Source organism: Furipterus horrens, unplaced genomic scaffold (assembly GCF_987537825.1).
Source record: "Furipterus horrens unplaced genomic scaffold, mFurHor1.1.pri manual_scaffold_13, whole genome shotgun sequence".
Classification (NCBI taxonomy): domain Eukaryota; kingdom Metazoa; phylum Chordata; class Mammalia; order Chiroptera; family Furipteridae; genus Furipterus; species Furipterus horrens.
Genome location: NW_028327183.1, coordinates 46,351,726 through 46,376,031, shown reverse-complemented (window position 1 = coordinate 46,376,031; position 24,306 = coordinate 46,351,726). Strand labels below are relative to the sequence as shown.

The 24,306-nt window shown below is 52.4% G+C and overlaps 1 protein-coding gene across 1 annotated transcript; it reads right to left on the bottom strand.

The window, feature by feature from the left end:
• Positions 1-397: 397 nt before the first annotated feature.
• On the bottom strand, positions 398-23,660 carry NOVA2 (NOVA alternative splicing regulator 2). The gene is made up of 4 exons (XM_090260472.1): positions 23,387-23,660; positions 14,228-14,371; positions 8,947-9,113; positions 398-1,844 (listed from the first exon to the last, which is right to left on the bottom strand). Exons 1-4 carry the CDS (start codon positions 23,658-23,660, stop codon positions 762-764), a joined length of 1,668 nt encoding a protein of 555 aa, XP_090116598.1. The 3' UTR covers positions 398-761.
• Positions 23,661-24,306: the final 646 nt, after the last annotated feature.

Sequence of the window (24,306 nt, the reverse complement as noted above, 5' to 3'; positions counted from 1 at the left end):
CTTTCACAAGAGTCTTGCCCACTGGATTGGCCCAGTCAGAGAGCAGGCCTCATTCCCAGCAGCAAGCACAGCACCCCCCACCCTTCCCCATACAACCTGACAACAAAAGAGTTAAAAGTTCCACATAGGAGGGGGTGACCGTAGTGGGGGGAGAGTAGCTGAGAAGGTCTGGGAACTCTGGGGTCCCTGCTCCCAATGCCTCATTTCAGCTCAGACTCCTGCTACCTCTCCTCCCATTACATCCCTTGATCTGGAACTGAAAGCAAGAGAGGTGGGGTGTTATTTTGGGGAGGCCCCTCATTCTAGGTGACCCAGAGGCTCCCTCCCCTCCTCCCATATGGAAACAAAAACTTGGGAGAAAAAGTCCTTACTGGGGAAAAAAAAAAAAGGAGGGAAAGAAAGAGAAAATAACGCTTTGTTTTCTATTAAAATCAACAAAATGCAATATATACAGATATCACACAGACCTGGGCCCTGGGAGAGGAGAGTCAGGCCCAGCCAAGCATAGAGAGGAAGGAAGGAGGGGTCAGTTCAGGGCCAGGGAGGGAGCTTCTGGGCTCCATCCCCCGCCATCTCTCAATCCTGCCTATGACTACCAGGGGGCGGGTGTGCAGTCAGGCCTACCCCAGCCCCAATCCCAGGAGGAGCAGGACCACACCGAGCTGAGGTCAAGAGTTGGGGGGGAGGAGGAGGAGGAGGGAAAGGAGGAGGAGGAGGAGGAGGAGGACCAGGGAGAAGGGTGGGAGCACACACCACGGGCCTCATCCCACTTTCTGGGGGTTTGAGGCCCTCACTCCCTGCTCATAGGTGACCCGCTGGCTGATGAGGTATTGAGCGGCTTGCGTGGCGGCGGGGCTGCCCGTGATGGTGACCCGCCGGTTCCGCGTGCCTGGCAGGAACTCGCCCTTCTTGGAGATCTGGATTCGGGCGCCTGTCAGCTCCTGGTACTCCACCAACGTCTTGCCCCCCTTGCCCAGGATGGCTCCCACCAGGTTCTCAGGCACCGCAATCTCCACCAGCTCCTTGGCGCTCTCGGCCGCCAACTTCTCTGCCGTCAGGAAGCCGCCGGCCGCGCCGGCTGCGGCTGCGGCGGCCACCAGCGGGCCGCCCCCTCCGCCTGCCCCACCGCCTGCCCCGGCCCCAAGGTAGCCGTTGGCGGCGGCGGCCAACGCAAAGGACCCCAGGGCTCCGGGCGGCGGCGGCGGAGGTGGGGCAGCCCCTCCGGCGGGCCCGGCGCCCGCCTCCCCGGCGTAGGATGCCAGGAGGTTGGCGGCGGCGGCGGCGGCGGGGTTGGCCCCGGCGGCCACGGCGGCCAGGACCCCAGAGGCCGCGGCCGAGTTGAGGCCCAGGCCGAGGGAGTTGGTGTTGTAGCCGTAACTGGCCAGCGTGTTGAGCGCCGTGCTGATGGCCAGCAGGTCGGTGCCCGAGAAGGCGGGCAGGGCGGCGGGAAAGGCGCCCACGCCCGCCAGCCCCGCGGGGCCCAGCAGGCCGGAGGCGGCGGCGGCGGAGGCGGCGGCCGCGGCGGGCAGCACGTCGGCGGGGCTGGCGTAGGGAGAGCCGGTGGGGTTGGAGTTGGCCACCGGGCCAGCCACGTTGGCGTAGCTGATGTTGAGGCAGCTGCTGCTCTGGGGGTCTTCCTGTACCTTCTGCACGATGGCGCTCACGGCCTTGTGCACCTGCTCGGGTTCGCCGCTGACTGTCACCACGCGCTCCTGCAGGTTGATGCCCTCCGGCTTCTGGGACAGCTGCACCCAGGCACCCGACTGTTCCATCACAGCTTTCACTGTGGCGCCCCCCTTGCCGATGATCAGGCCCGCCGTGCTGTTGGGGACGATCAGCTTGGCCTGCGTGGGCAGCGAGGCGAGGGTGGTTAGGGTGGGGGTCGCGTGGGCAACAGGAACATTAGTGTCATTCCCGCCCCCGCTGCCAGGTGTCCCAAATCAGGCCCCCTTGACGTGCACCGGTATGGTCCTACTGATTGTTAACCACAGCAGAATTTTTCCATATTAGTTGGTTAAAAAACAGCTGGTACTCCCATGTCCCCTCAGAAGCCTGCAGCCGCCCTGTCTCATGCCCCGAGGACCCCTGCGACCTCCCTTCCATCCAGCACCTCAAAGGTGGGGGGCCCCTGCGACTCTGCTCCAAGCTCCATGGAGCACCCATGCCCTTCTGTATCATGAAGTCTTCTGAGCCCCGAAAAGGCATCATCAGTAGCCTTGCTTTAGAGATGAGCCACTTGAGGCCTAAGAGGTGAAAGGACTTGCTCCCAGGTCACCCAGACAGCGAAGGAGCTGAAATTCAGCCCCATTGTGCTTCCCACCCCGTGACAGGGTCACTGGCTTAACCCCTTGCTGTTATGGGCCTAATTGTTCCTCCTCTCACGCCCACCCAGTTCCTATGTGAAGTTCAACCCTCAGTGCCTCAGTGATGGCAATGGAGATCAGGCCTTTAAAGAGGTGATTAAGGTTAAATGAGGCCATTAGGGGGCCCTAATCCAACAGGACTGGTGTCCTTATAGAAAAGGAGACTGGGACAGAAACACACACGCTGAAGACACAAGAAGAAGACAGCCACTTACGAGCCAAGGAGAGAGGCACCAGAAGAAACCAGCCCTGCCAACCCCTTGCTTTCGGACGTCCAGCCTCCGGAATTATAAGAAAATAAATGCCTATTGTGTAAGCCATCAAGTTTGTGGTGCTTTGTCATGGCAGCCCTAGCAATCTAATCCAGTTGTCTTATCTGTCAAACGAAGCTAGAAAAACCTGTCTGAGAAGGCAGGGCGGAAGTCGGTCACTTAAGCATGCTGGTCCCCTGTTCAAGGGAGCAGAGAAGCCCATCCTTTGCAGCCACAGAATTGATCGCTCTAAATTCCAGTGGAGATATTCAAAATTAAATGTCTCCTTTCACATCTCCAAGAGAAGTTCTACATACAAATTCCTTCTTCTCGATCCTTCCCATGCCCCCTCAGAACTGGGGATTCTAGCCCCTGAAGCTCTCACCTGTGCCTCTCCTCTCCACCCCCAAGCCAGACCCTGGGCAGATTTGGGAAATTTGTGGGAACTGTTTTGGTTGTCACAATGACAGGGGCAGGTATGGGCATTCAGTGGGCAGGGCCACAGATGTCTGCACCCATAAGGCGAGAAGCAGTTCCATATAACGGACCATTCGAGGTCCTCTATGACTTTGGAATGTCCCCCTGGACATTCATGTTGTAAAATGTCTTTTCTAAATCTGAGCCCATGATACATGTCAGCACCAAGTTTTTTGGGATTTTTTTTGTTTTTGTTTTTTTGTATGGTTTTAAGATCTACTGAGATTTCCAAGAATGCAACTCTCAGTAAATCAAGGGAAGATTGTACTTTGTTTAGATCTGAGCTTTATCAAGAGTCTTTTGTCATTTTAGAAAACTGTGACATCAGCAGTAATGCCACTTGTATCATTTAAGTTACCGATACTACCCTGTGGATCACTGTGTTCGTCACTGGCTGGCTCACTCAGGCTATGTTAGGCATGAGCAGCTGACTATCTCATTATTTTTGCTGCGGTGGTCCTGGCAGAGCATCTGCATATTAAAATTCTTCTGATACTACAACAAATCACCTTACTTTCATTTCTCCTCTATTTACAAAATCTAATTGGATAAAGAAAATGTTCATCCGTACGACAGAATATTATTTTGCAGTCAATGGAAATGAATGAAATACTGGTATTCGCTACTACATGGATGAGCCCAGAAGACATGCTGTGTGAACGCACCAGGCACAAAAGACCACATACTGTAGGATCCCACTTATGTGAATGTTCAGAAAGGCAAATCTATAGAGACAGAAAGTAGATTAGTGATGGCTTAGGGCTGGGGCAGTGAGCTGGGGTGACTGAGGGGTGAAAGCTAAGGGGATCAAGGTTCCTTTTGGAGGAAATGAAATGTTCTAAAGTTGATCAAGGTGATGGACACACAACTCAATAGAATAAAACCACTGAGCTGCATTCTAAATGGGTGAGTTCTGTGTATGAGAATTATATCTGAATACAACTTTTAAAAATCTTACAGACGTAGGTATGTTTTGCATCTATGTTTTATATATAATTTCGGAGAGTAAGGTGGGCATGGGAAATATCTGTAGGAGAAAGAAGACATTGGGTCCAGCAAGACTGAGAGCCACTCACTGCTCCACAGGCCCTGTTCCCTGTTGATCTCTCTGACTTCACCTCTGCCCTCCCTCCCCCTTGCTGACTCCACTGCAGATTCACCAGACTCCCTGCTGCTCCTCTAACTTGCCACGCTCAGTCCAGACTCAGGGCCTTTGCACCTGCTGTTCCCTCACCTGGAACACTCCCTTCATTCAGGTCTTTGCACAAATGCACCCCCTCAGAGAGGCCTACCCTGACCACCCTATTGTCAAAACCTGTTTATCTGCTTATTTTTAAAAGATTTTATTTACTTTTAGAGAGAAGGGAAGGGAGGGGAGAAAGAGAGGGAGAGAAAAATCGATGATCAATGTGTGGTTGCCTCTCCCATGCCCCCAACTGGGGACCTGGCCCGCAACCCAGGCATGTGCCTTGACCTGGGAATCAAACCGGAGACCTTTCACATCACAGGCTGGTGCTCAATCCACTGAGCCACACCAGCCAGGGCTGTTGAAAGAACTTAAGATCCACAGGGGTAGAGATTTTTGTTTGTACTATTTACCCCGGGGTTCTCAGTGTGTAGAGGAGTGCCTGGCACACACTCAGAAAAGGGTGGGTGAGTGAATGAATGGGTGAAAGAATGAATGATGACATGCCCACAGGAACAAGCAGGAGTGACACCGGGTGGAGGCAACCAGATGTGTATCACCTGGTGGTGGCGGCGGCAGTGTGTGTGTGTGTGTGTGTCTTAGGATACTGTGCATTTGGGGTGTCAAACAGCTCCATCTAAGTTTTCCAGATTAACTGGACATTCTGACTTTTCATATGTGAAGCATCCAAGGTTTTAAATGTTGGCCATCTCTTAAAAAAATGTCTAAGAACCACTGTGTAGTAGCCAGGCCCCCAGTCTGTAGTCTGTGTATATACACACCCCTGAAAAGCTGCCTTGAACTCTGGAGACACCTGCTCAGGTTCAAATCCTGGTTCTATCACTGATGCTAGGCAAGGGATTTAACCTCTTCAGGTCTCACTTTTCTCATCTGTAAAATGGGGATATTCATACCTCCTCCGTAGGATGCTTGTGAGGCCCAACTGAGATCATGCATGAAATGATGAGCTTGAAATTCATGCATGGCCACGGTTAGCCAGAACTGAGTATGGCTGCCCTTCAGGTGACTCCCAGAGCCTACCACTGCCGGGTCTACTTGGCTACTCCCCCTCAGTCATGTTTCTGCTTGGCCCCTGAGGGCATGCCACCATACATTCATTTAAACAAGCAGCATTTGCTGAGCACGTGCTGTGTGTCAAGCACAGGGTGCCATGTGAGTATAGGATTAATATGTGCCCATAGCAGGTACACAAAAAATGGTTGTTGTCATTGTTACCCATAAACAGAACTGGATTTAAATCTCACATTGGTGTTATAGCCACTTTGGGCAACAGTCTGGCAGTTTTTCAGAAGGTTAAACATAGATTTACCCTATGACCCAGCAATTTCACCCTTAGGTATATACCCAAGAGAACTGAAAACAGATGTCCACACATATGTTATTAGCAGCATTATTTATAACGGCGAAAAAGTAGGAACAACCCAAATTTCTATTAACTGATGAATAGACAAATTGTGGTATATCCATACAATGAAATATAATTTGTCCATAAAAATGAATGAAGTTTTGGTATGTGTTAAAATATGGATGAATCTTAAAAACATTATATTAAGAAAAAGAAGCTAGACCCACATAATTATCATTTAATTTATATGAACTATCCAGAATAGGCAAATCCACAGACACCAAAGTAATCAGAGGTGGGAAGGTGCTGGGAGGGGTCTGGGGGAATGGAAAGTGACTGTTAATGGGTAGGGGGCTTCTTTTGGGGATGGCGAATTACAGAGTGGTGATCAATGCACTCCTTTGTGAATATATTAAAACCACTAAATTATATACTTTCAAATGGTGAACTTTACAGTAGGTAATTATATCTCAATACAACCGTTATTTCAAAAAAAGTCATTAGAAAATAAGAAGTCTGACAAGTGAAGCGGAGAGGACAACAGAATGTACAAAACCAGACCTGGGAGCAAAGAGGTATTTGGTATGTGATATGGCATTTCAGAGCAGCGGGGCAAGGATGGGACCTTCTCACCCAAGTGACTGATCACCTAGGAAACATGAAAGCAAATGCTTTCACCTCTCTGTGTTTCCGTTTCCTCGTCTCCCACACTGACATAAGCGCACTACTCCACACAGTGATGGCCTGGTGCCTGGCACATGGGAAGCCCTCAGAAAACAGGAACTGCCTTCATGAGTGGCCCAGAGCGGAGAACCACAGCATCTTTGAGAAATCCACAGGGGCCCTTCCATAGAATCCCAGCATCTCAGGATGTTAGAACAGTAGAGTCTTAGAATAATATATGCCTAGAATTCTGGAATCACAGAGTCATAGAATTGTAGGCCTTTTAAAGCAAGAAGGACCTCAGAGACCATCTGTCCCAGGGATTTGCAAGTCTGGAGATTTTAAACTAATAGTAATACAGTGACAGCAACAGCAACAACAGCGGTGACCACAGCAGAAGCAGCAGCAGCAGCAGCAGCAGCAGCTAACCGTGTTTACCATGCACCAGGCACTTTTCTAAACTTCCATATAGTAACTTATTTAATCTTAGCAACAACCTTACAAGGGCAGTGCTATTATTATCACTTTTTATGCACTGGGAAATAAAGGCACCAAGGCGTTTAGTAACTTACTCAAGGTAACACAGATAGTGAACATCAGAGCTGGAATCTGATCCCAGGCCAGAATCCAGATTCAGATTCCCAGGCCTTACCCACCAGAAAGTCTGATTCAGGGTGGGGACTCTAGAATATATATTGTAAGCTACCCAGATACCAGCCAGGGTTGAGACTCATCGGTAAAACTGGTGGCAAACTGGTGGTCCTCAGTCCATAGCCAGCCCATAGTCACATAGTGTTTTAAAATCGAAGCTGATCTTGAAAAAATCATTTGATTCCAAATATTTCTGGCTTCTTTTAAATATATGGAAGATGTGGCAACACTATGTCCACATTCCCCAAAGGCAAGTATTAAGTGTAGTTGAGTCAGCGGCTGCCCCCATAAGGGGTCGCATTATATCTCTATGATAAAACCACGGTCCTCAACCCTTCATGTTCCCTTTCTGAATCCTGGAGGCATTTCAATTTATAATCCCAGCCTTGGCTCGGCTTCCACACTGAGACTTATAGAAGAGAACAAGACCCAGAGTAACACAGCAAGTCCAAGGCAAAGAGAACAGACAGACCTGTTTCCTGACTCAAAAATCCCATAATAGCAATACCAACAACTAACTTTTTAAAAGAACTTTCTATGTACTAGGCATACATGCTAAGTGCTTCTCAAACATCAGTGAACACTAACTACCACCCTCAAGCAGGTACCATTATGAGAAAATGAGGTGTGGGAAAGTCCAGTCACCTGCTCAAGATCACACAGGTAAGAACTATCAGAGTAAAATTCAACTCAACATCTGACTCCAGGGCCTGAGCCTTCAGTCATTATCTCCCTCATTCTCTGGAGCCCTGGAGTAATAAGGCAGAGTTAAAACCCTGGTTCTATAACCCTTTGACTCCACTACCTCAGAACTCCTGAGCATCAGGGGGTGAGGTGGGAGGTTCAGGCACAGATGGTGCTGACCCCATTTTCCCTGCCACATGTATACTCTTGACGAACTCAGGGTCAGGGTCTCTTGTGGCAGCGACCAAAGCGGAGGGAAGAGACGATACCCTGGCTTCCATGTAAACAGTGGCCTGCTTGGTGGGAGAGGCCTGGCAGGGCGCCGCAAGGAGCGGAGCCGCTTCAGCACCAAGGACAGCGGCTGCGCTCCAAGCCCCAAGCCCCCAAGCCCGCAGTCCTTTTTGGGACGGTCTGCGGGCATCATTCTTCCAGAGCTTTCCAACGAGGCTGGGGCAACTCAGTCCGTAGTTTCCCCCAGCTCAGGATAACAAGAACTGCCAGGAACTCCAGGTTCCTTTTTACCGAGGCCTTCTATCTAGGCAGACGTTAAGGAACCCTCCCAAACGGCCTGTAGTCCTGCCCGGGGCGTCTCGCCCCTTTGCATCGCCTATGCAAGAATATGAGAACGGGAAGGGGAGAGAAATCGGGAGAGTGGGCAGCCAGCCCGCGATCCCCTCCGCCTCAGCCCGTACCCTTAGGACCGAGCGTCGAGGGGCTTTGCAGCCAGCCCACCTGCCCCGCGCCACCGTGGTCATGGCAACCGCAGAGGCTTGGTAAGCTATTGGTCCGCTCCCTGCCACGCCCCTCCGCCACCGCTTCCCTGTAACCGAGGCAACGAAGAGGTACTGCCCTCCTCCTTCCATCTTTTCTAGAGAGGGCTGTGTAGGAGAGGGACCCGCCCCTCTCACCTAACGAAACATCATTTCTCCAAAATGGTGGCTACTTCCATACAGTAATTCATGGAGAGAGGAAGAAGAGGCTAAGCTGTTCTGGATGGGGATGGGCGGTCGCTGAGGTCACTTCCGGTGCGAACAGGAAGTGGGAGGCAGGTTGCTCCGAGAAACAATGGGACATAGAGTCCCAGGAAGGACGGATGATTAGGGGCTGGTGAACTAGATTCTCCCAGACCTTCAGCCTACACTTCCTAGGCTGACTCCCTAGTAATTATGATACTAACCACTACCATGTACTTGATTGGTAAACATTTTATGGAAATCAGCCCATGCAACCCCCCCATGATAATCCAGTGATGTCCTCTCCCGAACCTCTAACAGCTTTACAGAAACCCAGTCTGCCGCTGCTGACCTGTTTGGCTCTGTCGGGGTTCATTGTGGTTTGGGGTTGAAGGATGTTGACCACCTCAGGTTTGGTCATTGCTTGTGGGATTTCTCGGACCTTCTCAGCAATAAAGCTGTGCACAGCATTCAACGCCTCTGCTGTGCCCTGTACCAGGCATACTCGTTCTGTGGTTCCTGTTGAGCAAAGAAGAGACAAGCCTCATTCAATGGAAAGAGAAAACTGAGATCCGGAGAATGGTCACATAGTAAACCCGGGCAAGGTGGCATCAGCTACCAGGCCATGATGGGTAGCTGGGAGAGTGAGTGGAATCCCTGTTTTTTATAATCTGTACTTCATTGCCCTCCCCTAAAACAACCCCAGGGGATGGAAGAATGATGCTTAAGTGCTTTGCAATGCCCACAGCAGTTCTGGGCAGGGGAGAGAGGGCTCAGCTGCCTCTTCCCAGTTCTTGCCGGCTCCTGGTTGCTTTGGCAACCATTCACTCACTCCCCCCTTTTAGAAGTGGGAGAGCTCAGGCCTGCAACGGTTGCCACAGTAACTGGAACCCCCTTATCGGTCTGGCTGGCCGGGTCCTCAGCCCACCCCCAGGGGGATGAGGGACGAGGCCCCGTTGCCATGGCAACCCCTGAAAGCCTGCAGCGAGGGCCTCTGGGCTTTTGGAGAGGATGGGGAAGGGCTGGGGGATGGGGGAGACAGAAGAGAGGTCTGAGTGCCTGCCTGGACCCACCAGATGGAGGGCTGAGGGGTGGGGGAGGGCAGGGGTGTGGACATAGGAGAGAGCACAGGGGGTCAAAGGCGACCCGTGGAAGAGTGGGCACTGGGAGACTGGGTGCCTTTGCTGGAGATTCTCCAGATATTCCCTGTGGTTCTGACCTAGGCATCATTACTGTGTGTGTCTGTGTCTGTTAGGGCGGGGCAGCAGGGTGAAGAGTGCTAACTCTGGGTGGTGTTAAGTGTGTGGGAGAGACACTTTGGGTGGCACTGTGAGCAGTGTGAGTGTATCTGTGAATCTGGGTGAGTGGTGTGTGTGTGTGTGTGCACAAGTGCAGGTGCACACTTGGGCAGAACCGGTGAAATGATCTTTCTCTGTGTACGTGTGTATAAGAGAAAGAGCAGGAGGGATGAGATACCAGCAGACTGCATGACACAGTGATTCCAGGAAAGAGGTTTGTGTGTACTCTTGTATGTGAGAAAGACTGAGTGTTGCTGTCATGTTCAAGGTTAGGCATACCATGAGAGTAGAGAGAAAGAAACAAAGAATCTCATGAAGTGACACTGAGGCTGTCCGATGAATGTATATCACACTGAAACTGTATGACAGTGTGTCTGCGTATGTGTGTACAGGTGTGCAAGGGAAAGAGACAGCTGGACATCCTAAGTGTTCAAAAGACTATTTTGATTATGGGTGTGTGATATGCATGTATATGTGTGTGTGTAGGATATAGACAAGACCATGACTGATGTGTGTGAGCATAAGAAAGAGACCAACAGGCAGATCCAGGTGTCAGGATGTAAGACTGTTTGGAGGACTGATGTGTGTGTCAAGTATATGTAGTATAGCCAGACAAAGACGACTCTACTATCGGCTGGTCGGAGAATGGCTGTTTTTGGTGTGTCTCTCTCCCTGGGTGGGACTCCATCTGTAAGACCAGTTAGCTCCCTGGTTCTATAAAAGGTCCTGAGTGTGTGCCAGGGTCTGTGTACCTGTGTGTCTGGGACACTTGGGGGTGAGTGTCCAGTGTCCTGTGGGCATTCTAACGCAGCATGCTGGCGCTACTCCTCTAACCCCACAGTTGCCATCTCTCAGCCTGGCATGAGAGTGTGAGTGTCACTGTCTTGAGTCACTTGTGTAGTTGATATCCTCCATCTCCTTTGGGCCACTGTTCCTAACTCTTACTCCCTTCGACCCCAGAACAATGGCTTGGTCTGAGCCAAGGGTGAGTCAGCTCTCAGGCTGCCTCCGTCTGGGTGTAAATAGGAAAGGGTGTGGGTCAGGGTGGGAACTGGGGGGCGGGTTCAGGGAGGCCCCAGGGAGAGCCTGGATGAAGTGGTCAGGCTCTCCATCACTGTGAGGTTTCCTTCCAGCTCAGAGAGTCTGTGATCTCCCGCCCCCCTTGATCTCCCACCCCCTTGTAGTTATTTTTTTAAGAATTTTTTTTAAAGTCAAATTTTATTTTTTCTTTATTTTTTAGAGAGAGTGGAAGGGAGAAAGAGAAGCAGAGAAACAGTGATGTGTGAGAGAAACATCAATGGGTTGCCTCTCAGCTTGCAACCCAGGCATGTGCCCGGACTGGGAATCGAACAGGTGACCTTTTGGTTCGCAGGCTGGTGCTCAATTCACTGAGTCCCACCAGCCAGCGTCCCCTTGTAGTTCTCAACCTGGATCCAAAGTGGTTCTGTGGGGCTCAGTTAAACTATGAAAGAATGTCCAATAATAGCTTGTCCTTACATAACACCAAACGCCAGGCACCATAAACACTTTATATATATACTTGTTCTTCACTTTAATACATAAGGCAGGCAACTTTATTATTCCTGACTTACTACTAAGGACACTGAGGCACAGAGAAGCTTTGGGGTTTGTCCACGTTCAGTCAACCAGTAGTAAAAGATCAGGGTTTTGAACCTGGGTGTCTGGCTTCAGAGTCTGAGCTTATAACCACTGAACCACCCTGTCCTAAATTTGGGATGTGTGAAGTATGTATGTGTGTGGTGGGGGGGATGGAAAGGGAGGCATAACGTGACTGTAGTTTTGCTTTTGCATTTTTGATAGTAAGAAAGAATCGGTACGAATTTATTAAAGAGTCACTTAGGATTTTCCACTTTGGCGCACATATATTATAAATCAATAAAACTTGTTTTTAGAAAAGTGTGTGTGTCTGTGTTTTCCTCCTGGGGGTCGCGTCCAGGGTTTCAGGTGGATGCTCAAATGCAGAAGGAGTTTAGAGTCACAACGGTGTCTGGGTGACTGCACAGGAGTCTATGTGGCTTTGGGCAGGGACCTGCCTCTTTCTGGGTTTCAGGAACTTAAAAGGATTGAATCTAGGGCTTGGGGTGTCCCTGTAACAAGGAGGGCACCCTCTCTGTGTTCTGCCCCTCCCTTGAGGTTAAGGGCCAGGTAGGTTTTGTAGTAGCCACACAAGTGCAGTGTGTTTGTGTGTGACCCCACTAGGCTTAGAGGACCCTTTCCGTCTCTTACCTGTTCTCTATGCTTCAGCCACACTGAATAAACTACCCTCCCCCCAAGCTATTTCATATTCCTGTAACTCCCTGTGCGGCTCTTTACCTGGCTCACTTTTACTCATTGTTCTGGGCTCCTCCTCCAGGAAGCCCTTCCTGACCTCCCCAGGCTGAGTTGGGTGCACCATCTGGGCTCCCACCATCCCCTGGGCTTCCCCATCTAGCTCTGACCACTCTGGACCATCAGTTGTGTGGGGTCTGTCTTCCCTACTGGGCCATCTTGGTCACTGCCGTGCTCCCATCTCTGTCTAGCACAGGGTGGCAGAGAAAGAGCTGCTCAGAGAATGTGTGTTGAATGAATGAATGAATGAATGAATGAAAGGGTGTCAGCCAGAAGCAGAGGAGAATGCATTATTTGTATGGAGAAGTAGCATCTTATTTCTTGTGCTCCTATGGGTCCTGGCAAGTCCTAGGGACAGGACTGGGACATATATAGTGGGCTGTGTCCTGTGTCTCTGAGTTGAGAGCCAGCACATCCCATATGATCTGAGGCAGGGAGGGAGACTGGTCACATGGCCAAGGGCTGGGGAGAGATGCTGGCTCTTGTTGTGTGAACTGTGTTTGTTCCAGGAGAGTCAATGATTGTCCCACCCTCTGGGGTTCCCAGATGCTTGATCTGTGGGGTGCATCACTGAGCAGGGAGGGGATGATGTGTCTCATGTCACAGAATGTGATTCAGGAGCAAGAAACCGAGTGTTCTTGGGTGAATGTCCCAAGCTGAGGTCTCACCTGTATCTTATGGGCTGGAAAGGTATGAGGGAAACTGGGCCAGAGTAGAAGAGAAAAGGGGGGGTTTGCTTGGTTCCCTGGACTGTTCTCTAAACCTCTTGCCAAAGCTGCTTACTGAAATGGGAGGTGCATGGGGTGGAGGGTGGAGAAAGAGAGAGAGAAGAGGTGGGGGGGGTGGGGAGAGAGAATATGAATGTGTCCTGACCCAAAGCTCCAGCTCTGGTGTTTGACCTAAAAAAATCCAAGGGGATTAAGGATGAACTAGAACCAGTGCCGGGCCAAAGATGCAATAATTCGAGGGGCCTTCCCTGGATTCCTAGATGTCAAGCTCAGGCGTTGGTCTTGGGAGTGAGAGATACTGAGGGGGACCAGAGTGAGTGGAGGGGTCTTGAAAAATGTATGACTGGGGGGAGGGTGATAGAGATGGAGGAGAGGCAGAAAAAGTCTGAGTTTGGAGAGAGAAAAAAATCAAAACAAAAGAACACACGAGGGAGCTGAGGCCCGGAAGAAGGAGACATATGTACAGGGAGAGACGGGAAAGCAGAGGCAGGAGGAAATGAGGGGCAACTGGCGGAGAACAATCCAGGGCGGGGTGCTGCTGAGCACTGGCTGAGTGGGTGACTGAACAGGAGAGTTAGGAGAGAAAAGAAAGAAAAATGAGAGCATATGAGAGGTGGATGGAAAGAAAAAGATGGGGTACAGAGATGGGAAGGCAGAAAGGGAGAGGAGGGAGAGGGAAAAGCAGAGAGGGACGGATGAGAGACTCAGAGGACAGGATGTGCGGGGTATCCAGAGAGATGGCAGCAAAGAGCAGAGCAGGAGCGGAGAGGGGCGGACGGGGATGGAGGCTAAGGGGACCCAAAGTGGGAAAGCCAGAGACAGAATGAGAAAGAGACACGTAAAGAATGGCGAGACTCGGAGTGGGGTGACAGAGAAATCCAAAGGGAAAGTGTGGGTGTGTGTGTGATATTGCTGGCTGGCCTCCCAAGCCCCAAGAAACACCCTAACACCTGCCTCTCTGTCTCCCCCACAAGCTCCTCCAACTGACCCAGAGGGGCAGGTGTGTGGGAAGGGGCACATCTGCCAGCACATCATGCAAATGAGCTCATGAATATGCAGCAGGCCTATTGTCTTGCCCTGCCCCCACCCCCATCTGCTCGGGCCTGGCCCCAGGGGCTGAGGGCAGCTCTGTCCCCCTCCTTAGGGGGAAGGGAGGTCCCCCACCACTCTCACTGTCCCTGGGCAGCCCCTCCCCCTCACCCAGGGCCCAGGTGGGCAGGAGAGGAGGCCTAGGGCAGAGTCCTGGGCAGGGGCTTACCTGGGTAGAAGTCTTTGGACTTGGAGAGCTTGATGGTGGCCCCTGTCTCCTTCTGTAGCTGCACGATGGTCTGCCCACCCTTGCCAATGATGGAGCCCGCTGCGTAGCTAGGGATCAGCACCTTCAGGAAGTATTCACCTTCCTCTGCAGGGGCACATGGAGGGAGGAGAATTAGCGGACAGGAACGTGGCAGAGGGGTCTTCACCTTTAGAGGGTACCCCTTCCCTTCTTCAGGTGCTGGCATGGGGTGCCCTAAGAAACCGCTGGGATCGCAGTATCATACAGGAGCAATGGCCATGAGAATAGCAGTAAGAAAGATAGTAACGATCACTCATTCATTCATTCATTCCACAAAGTTACTAAGCACCTGCTATGTGCTTGGTGCTGTTCTAGTGAAACAGCCGTGAAGAAAAGAGACAAAGCTCCCTGATTCCGCAGGTAAAATAAGGCCGAAAGAGTGGTAGTGACTCAGCCAAGAGCCTGCCCAGCTGTATTCTTCTAGAGAGGGGAGACAGACAGTATGGCTGTGTCAGACAGCAGTAAGTACTCGGAAAACAAAAAGAGGCAGGAGAGGCAATGAGGAGCGTAGGGGCTGCACTGTGGGATCCGGTGGAAAGCCCCCCCCAAAGCTTTCTTTGTTTATCAAACACTCCACAGCACCTAATATGGCCTGGACTCTCTCCCAAGAACTTACAAATACCAACCAGTTCTTGTAATTTTCACACTGATGTGATGGGGGAGGTAGTTAAAAAACAAACAAACCCATTCTACATTTGGGAAACAAAGGTGAAGAAATTGCCCCAGTTCACATAGCTAGTAGGTGGCAGGGCTGAGATTTGAAGCCAAGCTGGCTCCAGAGTCCCTGCTCTGAACCACTATGATATACTGTCTCCAGGCTGTAGAGCGGGGAACAGAACCATGTGGGTATGCGGAAGAGCAAGTACAAAGGCCCTGGGTGGGTGTGTGGCTGGTGCTAAGTGAGAGAGGAGGAGAGTGGGAGGAGGTGAGGGCTCAGAGGGATGGTGGTAGTCGGGGGAGGGTGTTCAGGCTTGTGGCCCATAGAGAGGTCTTTGGTTTCTACTCCAAGTAACATGGAAGCCACAGAGGGATCTGAGCAGAGGAGGGATGTCATCTGAGTTAGGTTTCAAGAAGATCCCTTTGAGTCCCTGGCTGGTGTGGCTCAGTGGGCTGAGCACTGGCCTTCAAACCAAAAGGTCACCAGTTCGAATCCTGGTCAGGGCTCATGCCTGGGTTGTGGGTCAAGTCCCCAGTTGGGGTTGTGCAAGAGGCAACCCATGGATGTTTCTTCTCTCCCTTCCCCTCTCTCTAAAAAAATCAATAAAATCTTAAAAAAAAAAAAAAATCCCTCTGACACTCAGGAGGGGAGCAGACTGTGAGAAGTGCAAGGGCGGCAGAGCTGGGAGCCCAGCGAAGAGGTGGCCGAGTGGTCTAGGCAGGAGGTGAGGGCGGTCTGACTGGTGGAAGCAGCGAGAGGCGAGAGGGGAGGAGGGCTGGACTCCCGAGGTGTTCTCAACGCTCGCTATGGGCCTGACGCTGGACCGCTTTGCAAGCTTGATCTCACCCAGTCCTCACAACCCACCAGTGAGGTGGGCAGAACGAGCTCCATTTTTACAAAACAGGAATCTGAGGCAGAGAGGGACCCAGAGAAGGAAAGGCACCGTCCCAAGGGCACCAAGACAGTTAGTTGCTGGGTTGAGATTCAAATGCAAGTCTGCTTCATTCTTGGCCCTCCTTTGCTTAACACCCTCCATGGCTGGTGGCCAAAGACCAATGTGCTCAAGGACAGTCAGTCTCAAGACCTGAGGTGGCAAGGGGATGCCAAGGGTGTCTGTGGGGCTTTGGCCATTCTTCGTTCCGGGCCAGTTTTCTTGGTCACGAGTATGGCACCGTGTTAACACAGGCTCAGGGCAAGTGCCTAGCCCTCCTACCTTCTGACCAAACTCTTACCCCTCAGTCTTTCCAGGGTACAAATTCTGGAGCCTTCTCAATCCAGAGTCCCTTGGTGATTTGGCCCCTCCCACCTTTCCAGCTTGAGGTCCTCATTTTTCTCTGTGGGCACTAGACTTTTCTTTTTGTTCCTCCAATGTTCCTTCCTCTGTCCCACCTCAGGGCCTTTGTACATTCTCTTTGCCTGGAACTCCCCCCTCTCCCCACCCCCCACCCCAGTGAATCGTTCTTGTCCTTTAAATCCCCACTCAAATGTCTCTTATTCTTGGAAGCTTTCCTTGAACTCTGAGGAGGGGATGGCTTTCCCTCTTTCATGCATTCGGAGCAATGTATCACAGAAGCCCATTGTAGGTCGTGCCACTAGAGCTCAGCTTTGTGTCCCAGGGACTCACCAGTGCCCAGCAGTAGTAGGCATGCAATAAACACTGGGGGAAAAAAACGGGGGAGGGGCGGGTCATTCTGTTTCCAGAGCTTAAGGTCTTCAACCATCCCGCAGTTGTTTTCAACTGTTTCTTTTAAGCAAAAGGAACCTATTTTCAATGTTCTCCCATGAAATGCCAACATGCAGAGGAGATAAAAGAGAAACTGTGCTAGTAAAAGTGGGAGCAGGGAAGAGGGCTGAGCGCCCTGCCCATCTCCACCTAGTCCCTTAAGATGGAAGGTTCAGGGTTCCCTGATGTGTTAAGCTGGGGGTCTGGGGCCCTGGCTGCTGTGGCTCAGTGGATTGAGCACCGGCCTGTGAACCAAAGGGTCGCAGGTTCAATTCCCAGTCAGGGCACATGCCTGGGTTGTGGGCCAGGTCCCCAGTTGGGGGCGTGCAAGAGGCAACCACACACTGATGTTTCTCTCTCTCTCTTTCTCTCTCCCTTCCCCTCTCTCTAAGAATAAATAAAGAAAATCTTTTAAAAAAAGGTGGAAGTTTGGGGGTGAGAGTTGGATATGGCTATACCTGCGTGGGGAAGGGGCCCAGAATTAAGGGGTTTCCCTGAGCCCGAGGCAATCCTCTTAAACTTGCCTAATCAGACCATTAAGCCTATTAGGTAATTAGCACCTCCCCTACCATTAATCATCCTGACCCTGCCCACAATTCCCTTTCTCTCCTGGGCTCCCAGAGGTGGCCCCCTGCCTGCCCGGTCTCTAAATCCATCACAGAGATGGGGGCTAGTTCTTTCTCTGGGAGGCTCGGAAAGAAGGTTGAGTAACGGGGAGATCCATCACCTCCCACTTGGGCTCTGTCCTCTTTCCTTCTCTGACTCCATGCCCTATCTTCTCTCAGCCAGGACCTCTGCCCCAGCTTCCCTCTTGAAGACGGAAGAGACTCATCTGCTCTGAAGAAAACTAGGCACATCCCCACCCCATTTCCTGTGCCCTTTCTCCCACTTCCCAGGTTTTGTCAGAATTCCCATAGGAAATGGCAGCAACAGCCCTAGACTGAGTGTGAATTTTGTCACTGACAGCCTGTGTGGCCCTGGACAAGTGCCTTCACCAATCTGGGCCTCAGTTTTCTCATCTGTAAAATGGGGACATGATCATGCTGTCTAATTGGGTTATTGTCATTAATTGAATGACAAACTGTCAAGTACTTTGACAAGAACTTTACCCCTATTCATGAAGTAGGTGATGATGATGATGATGATGATGATGATGATGATACCTAACATTTCTCAAGTGCTTTATGTGCCCGAGACCATCCTCGGTATTATAAATGGGAATGGGGAAATGAGCCTGCAAAATTTGGGGTTTTGTTGGGAAATATGAAAAGGAGGGGAGACTCCACTTCTTTCATCACCTTCCCCGCTAGGGGCTGCCCCGCTTTTCCCTGCTTCTTGGAGAAGGAACGTCCTCTCACTGGTAGAAGTGAGACTCTGCTCCCAGTCTCCTGCTCGGCATCTCTGTGACACTTCTTCCTCATGCCACCTTCTTGAATCTTGCCCTTCTTCCATCCCTCTGTACTATGATTTCCTTCCTTCTTCTCTCCCTCTTCCTTCCCTTCCCCCAGCAAATCCTTCCTGGGAAGCCACTATGTGCCAGGCCTTGTTTCAGGTGCTGGGGATACATCAAGGGACAAGACAGTGGCCCCTTTACTTTAAACCCACTCATTTGCCACAGTTAAATGCAATGATTTAAAGAAGATATTCAAAAATCATTACTAATAATCAGAGTTTGAAAGGCTGGTTATATTGTTGCCCCACAAAGCACATTTATATAAATACACAATGGTAAAAAAAAAAAAAGTGTCTGTGGATCCCCTTAAATCACCTTGCGGGTGCTAGGTAGTTGCTGTATCAGACTGATGGAAATTTGGAGCCCTGTCCTCAGGCCAGTCTCCTGTGGAAAGTGACCAGCTGAGACCTCCCACCTGCTCCAGCTCAGAACTCTAGGTCCCAGGAGTCCCCATTGGGGCCATCAGTCTGGTTCTCTTCAGAATTGGCATGTCCTTCCTATTTGAGGGCACCTTACACTGTGAGTCCCACTTGCCCTGGGAAGAAGCCAGACCTCTATCTCCCAGCCTGCCTTGCAGCAAAGAGACACGTGACCTCAGCTGCACCTGGAGCCCCCAAGCCTCACACATCCCACCCTGTCTGAACAGTCAAGACTCTGCGTGTGAAAAGATTTTCCTTCTACTGAAGCAGAGTCTAGATGCCGGAACTTTCCACCCACCCGTGCCCTCCCTTTTCAGCTCTTTCCTTGGGGTCCAGGTAGCCCCCTCTCCTCATGACAGGGACTGAAGAATTGAAGATGCCAACGTCCTCTCCTGACCAGTCTGTGTCCCTGTGGCTGCAGCTTCAACCACTGCCACCTTGGGAAGGGGCTGCCTTTCCCCTTCTAGTCTTTATGAGTTTCTGTTCTCCCAGCCCCCCTTGTGTGCCCACCCTCCCCAGAAGTATTTCTGAAGGCTTCCAAAACAAGCAAAACTCCCCTATCCTCTCTCTACATAATGTGTACCTCTCCAAAAGATCTGGGGAGCTGAGGTAAGAGCAGCGCTTTTCACTCTCAGAGAGTTGACCCTGAAAAGCAGCTTTGATCTGGAAGGGGGTTCATGAATGACAAAGGTAGGACTGAAGGGGTGTATGTGGTAGAGGTGTTATTTTCAGTGACAGTTTGTCTGGGGGGGCCAACATTAGGGGGTTGTACTCATGGTGCCTGCTGTTATCTGGGGGTCGGGGTGGAGGCACCACATGTCCTATGGAGGTATGAGGGGGCTGGGGTGTGACACAGGTGTTGTCACAGAGGCATGTGAGGCTGCTGTTGCTGGAAGACAGGAGATGGTGGGGGTGAGGTGTGGGACAGACCACTGAGCGGGTGGGACATCAAGGGAACGGTGTCTTTCTGTGAATGATGGTGTTGCCCCTGCGTGTGAGGATGTAGTAGTACCAGAGTGTGGCCCTGAGAGGATGAGGCGCCTGAAGGTGTGACACTGTCTTTGTGTTGTGACACTGTCTCTGAGTGAGAGAAAGGTGGGTGGGGTATGACTTCCACCGGGCAACTCAGCACTGAGTGGTGAAATGGCACTATGTTATTCTCAGTGGCAATGATAATAATAATAATAAAATGACAGCTATTGTTTACTGAGTGCTTACCATCTGCTAGGCCTTGGGCTATGTGCCTCACATATGCAACCTCCTTTAACCCACACAACAGCCCGGAGAGGCAGTGGGAGGTCTTCACAAGTCCCCATTGTTCAGATGAGGAGACCGAGGCTTTAGAGCAGTGAAGGAACTGTCCTGAGGGTCCCACACCAAGCACATGCCAGCAATGAGATGGATCCTGGAAGGTCTTAACCCTAGTGCCATGTCTTTGTGTTCAAGAGTGAGGGATGTTGGGAGCAAGACCTGGCTGGTATAAGCTATATTTGGGGTATAGGGTGTGGGTGTGAGGTGTGCGCGTGTGTGTAAGTTTCTTTTTCTATATAGGGGGGTGATGGAGGTGGTAATACAGTCAGCAGTATGGAGGCCATTCTAGTGAGGCCTTCAGAGTTATCACCTGTACTCAAGGGGGACACTCTTTGTTATTGTCCCATTAGACTGGGGTCATTTGTTTTTCCTAACCGGAATTTCCATCCAACTCTTCACCCAATGGCTCTTGTCCTTAGTGCCTCATGTCCCTCCCAGTGGTGCTGCCTGCCAGTTACAGTGCCCAGAAGCCAGTTTTAAAACAGTCACCATCTCCTCTATCAGCCCCGGAGAATGGGGCTGGAATGGCAGGCTGTGACATCCCGCAGGGCCATCTCATCCCTCTGAGCCTGTTTCCTCACCTGAAAATGAGGTTCACTATAGTGTCCACCCACACAAGGAGCCAGCCTCCCGAGTTCGAATCACAGCTCTGCCTCTTATTAGCTGACTGACTTTGGGCAAGTTCCTTAACCTCTCTGTGCCTCAGTTTGCCATCTGTAAGATGGATGACATAAAAAAGTTGTACGGATTCCACGACTGGTCCATACAAAGTGTTTTCCAGAATTATTCTTGGCACACTGTAGACCATCAACATTAGCCATTACTGTAATTTATTATTATTGCATCGTAGAGTGTTGGGAGAATTAAATGTAATACCGCATGTAAGGTATTAAGCAATTACATTGGTAGCTGTTATTATCATTATTGTGGTGGTTATTGTTATTTCCCAGTTTGGCAGATGGTGACACTGAGGCACAGCAAAGGGGTGGGACTGACCCAGCATCCGACAGTCACGACAGTATTATCAGAAGGAGCCCGCATGTTTGAGATGAAATCCCGGACCCTTGCCCAGACCGGCCCCCAAGCGTTTCTGTAAAGGGAGGATTGTCCCTTTGCATTTCTGGGCCTCAGTTTACCCATGGGTAAATGGGAGGGGAGGGGAGGCAGCAGAGCCTGGAGGAGCGGGTCCCTGAGGGCTCATCCTAGTTTCCTTGTTGCCGAGAGTTAGACACATGAGCTCTGGAACCTGGCACCCAGGGTTGACTCGATCCCAGCTCCACCACAGACGGACGAGCTGTGTGACTGGGCAAGTGGCTCCATTTCCCTGAGCCTCAGTTTTATTCATCTGAAAAAGCAGCTCAGATCATCTCCCTGGAGGAATTTATAGGGAAATTAAGCCATTTCTCAGAGTCTGACTCAGAATAGGTGCCAAGTACTTGGACCTGACAGTCTTTGGCAGCATCACTATTGATCGGTTGTGCTTCTCAGAGCGATCTGATTTTGAGGATCTCAGCCCCTTTAAGAGAAAAATGGATGCGCCCTCCCACCCCCACCACCAGCGGGGGCGGGGCTGGAATGCCAGGCTGGGCTCAGGGTCCACCTGGGACCCTGACCCTCTTCAGGACTGGGAATGGCAGTGGGACAGGAAGGAGGGAAGGAAGTCAGTGGGGCCACATTCATGTGTGTGCTGGGGGTGAGGGAGCAGGAAGAAGGACAGGAAACTCGCTCCCAACCCCTCCCCCAACTTCCCTTTCGTTCAGTTTCTGCTGGACACCCTCATAGGTGGTCCCCAATTCCTGTCCCATCTGGACAAGGATGAGGGGAGCGCTGGGATGAGAGGAAGACACGACTGTGTTCATCTGAGGGGAGGATGTGGGAGGTCCCCACCCGACCCACTAAAGCGACTGGCAGCGTGGGAAGGGTGCATTCTGCCTGAGGCCATCCCGCTCCCATCCGGAGGAAAAGGCCAGAGGAAGCAGAGATTTTGGCCAAGGTGACCGCCGGGCGGGGCCTCTCTGCTCTGGGGTCTCCTTCCTTCCAGGGTGTGAATGGGCTGGGCTCTGAGGACCCTGACATACCCTATCTGCTCCCTGAGACAGATACCTAGTGCTCCCAGCTTGTCTTTTATTCTCCAGGACACAGCCCTCCCCAGGTCACACACAGAGAGGGCCCCTCTTGTCTCACACACGCACCTTCGGAGGTGTCAGTTGGCCATCTCTCTCTCACACACACACACACACACAATCATCATCATCATCCCCTCCTCACTGGTGTCACGCACTCAATCATTGCACACACACACCTCTCCCCTTCTTACAAATATACACACTTGGGTGACATACACACACCCTTTCCCTTTTCATGCCCCTTGGGTGTCATCTGTACATGTTCCCTGTCACACACCCTCGTGCGTTTCACCCCCAGAGCCCCAGCCTCTCCCTCGTCATACACCCACCTCCCCTTGTTGCACACACCCCCTCTGATGTCACTGTTGCACACCTCCATGTGTCACACCCAGCCACAGCCTCTCTGGAGTCACACCCACACCATTTTCTTGTCACATACCCTCACTAGCTTCTCCTGGTCCCACCCCACCCCAGACACGCCTGTGTCACACACACTGAGCTGCCTTCCCCTGATCCACACAGCCTCTCATGGCTCACACCCAGAGCCAGCCCCTTCGGCATCCCCCACACACCCCCATGCATGTCACACACACCCTCTCACTCATGTAGCACACTCGCCACAGCCCTTTCTGGGGTGACATGCACACACTTTCCCTTGTTACACATACCCACCCCTTCGAGGGTCTCAAACATGGATCCCAGCTCCTCTCACCTCACCCGGTCTTTTACACACACACATGCACACACACCCTCTTTTTATGTCATACCCATGATCCCTAATGTCACACATCCAGGCCCACAAGCACATACGAACACATGGACACACACACCTGTCCCAGTCACACATTCTCCCACCTAGCTTTACACACCTACCCTTTCCTCCATCTCATCCAAAACACCCACCCAGCCTGTCCCCACGCACAATTCTGCCCATGGCCCACACATGCCTCTCTCCGGGACACCCTTCCTTAGGACATCCCCAGGGAGGGAGGCTGGGAAGCTCCGGGTCCACAGGCCTCCTCTACTTCTTCCCATCCCCACGCCAGGACACGCCAGTCGGGAACACCCCTGCCCTGAAAGGGTCACATCACACACCCCTCAAGGACACAGACACCGGCTCGGAGGGACCCACACCCCCATCCTTTGCGCCCCCCAAGGACACTTACCACCACCCCCCCAAGCCCTCTCGTCGCAGACAAAGCTCCCAGCCCCTGGTCTCGGACAGAAACGGAGGGGGTCCAGACTCTGCCAAACTCCCCTCTCGGTTCGGGGTCTAGGGAGGGGCGCCCGTGCCCTCCCCAGAGCCCTTGCACCTGCCAAAGGCGAGAGAGGAGGATGGAGAAAGGCGAGGCCTCTGCCGCTCCTCCAACCCGAGCGCAGCCCTTTCTCACCTCCCGTGTTGCTGCGCTTGGTGCAGACCACCTCGGGGGGCGTTTCGAGGGGCCTCTTGCGAGAATCCGGGGCCTCGGGCTCCATGGGGGGGGCCTGGGGCGGCGGCTGCTGCTGCTGCGGCGGCTGCGGCGGCGGCGGCGGCGGCTGCTGTGGCGGCGGCGACGGCTGCTGGGGAGGCTGGGGCTGCGGCGGCGGCGGCGGGGGCGGCGGCGGCTGCGGGGCCGCGGAGGCCGTGAAGAGGCCGTGCACCGCGCCGGCGGCCATCATCCTCATGGTGGGGGGGCGGGGGAGGGGGAAGGGGATGTGAGAGGGGGAGGGGGCGGCGGCGAAGGGAGGGGGAGGGGGAACCCCCGGAGAGGGAAGGAGGGAGGGAGCTGTTCTGGGGGCTGACAGAGCCAAGAGAGCGGATGTGAGCAGTGTGGGAGGGCCAAGGGGGGGTCTTTCTGATGAGGTCCGGAAAAACTGAGGGGTGGGGGTCTCTCTCAAGATCAGGGAGCTGGGGTCTGGCCGCGCCACTGGAGGGACGGGACCCCCCTTGTTTGCTACCCCGAGAGGAGGGCCGAGCCCCCCAGACCCTGCTCGGGGCGGGGGGCCGGAGGTGGGAGGTGGGAGGTGGCGGTGGCCGCTAGTAGCGTCGCGGGGGGCGGCGGGCACAAGCGGCAGCTGCGGCCGGGCTGGTGGTAGCTGCTGGCCCGAGCATCTTCCTCCTGGAGGCTCCCACAACGGCCTGGCCCCGCCCACTTGCGCGAGGACACGCCCATGCCTGTTAAGGCCACGCCCCTCAGCACCCCATTGGTTTGTCCTTGAAGCCTAGACCACTCCCCTATAGGTTAGCCACGCCCTTTCCCACAGCTGCCGGAGGAACTCAAGCTCCCCCAGGCTACAAATAAGGACCTGGGCTCAAGCACACCTTCCCCTC

Excerpts from the sequence above, each read along its gene's own strand:
- NOVA2 (XM_090260472.1), bottom strand. The coding sequence starts at position 23,660 with ATGAGGATGATGGCCGCCGGCGCGGTGCACGGCCTCTTCACGGCCTCC. Across the intron at positions 14,372-23,386 it reads CAAGCGCAGCAACACGGGAG|AGGAAGGTGAATACTTCCTG; the intron begins GTGAGAAAGGGC and ends GTGCCCCTGCAG. Across the intron at positions 9,114-14,227 it reads GTCCAAAGACTTCTACCCAG|GAACCACAGAACGAGTATGC; the intron begins GTAAGCCCCTGC and ends TTTGCTCAACAG.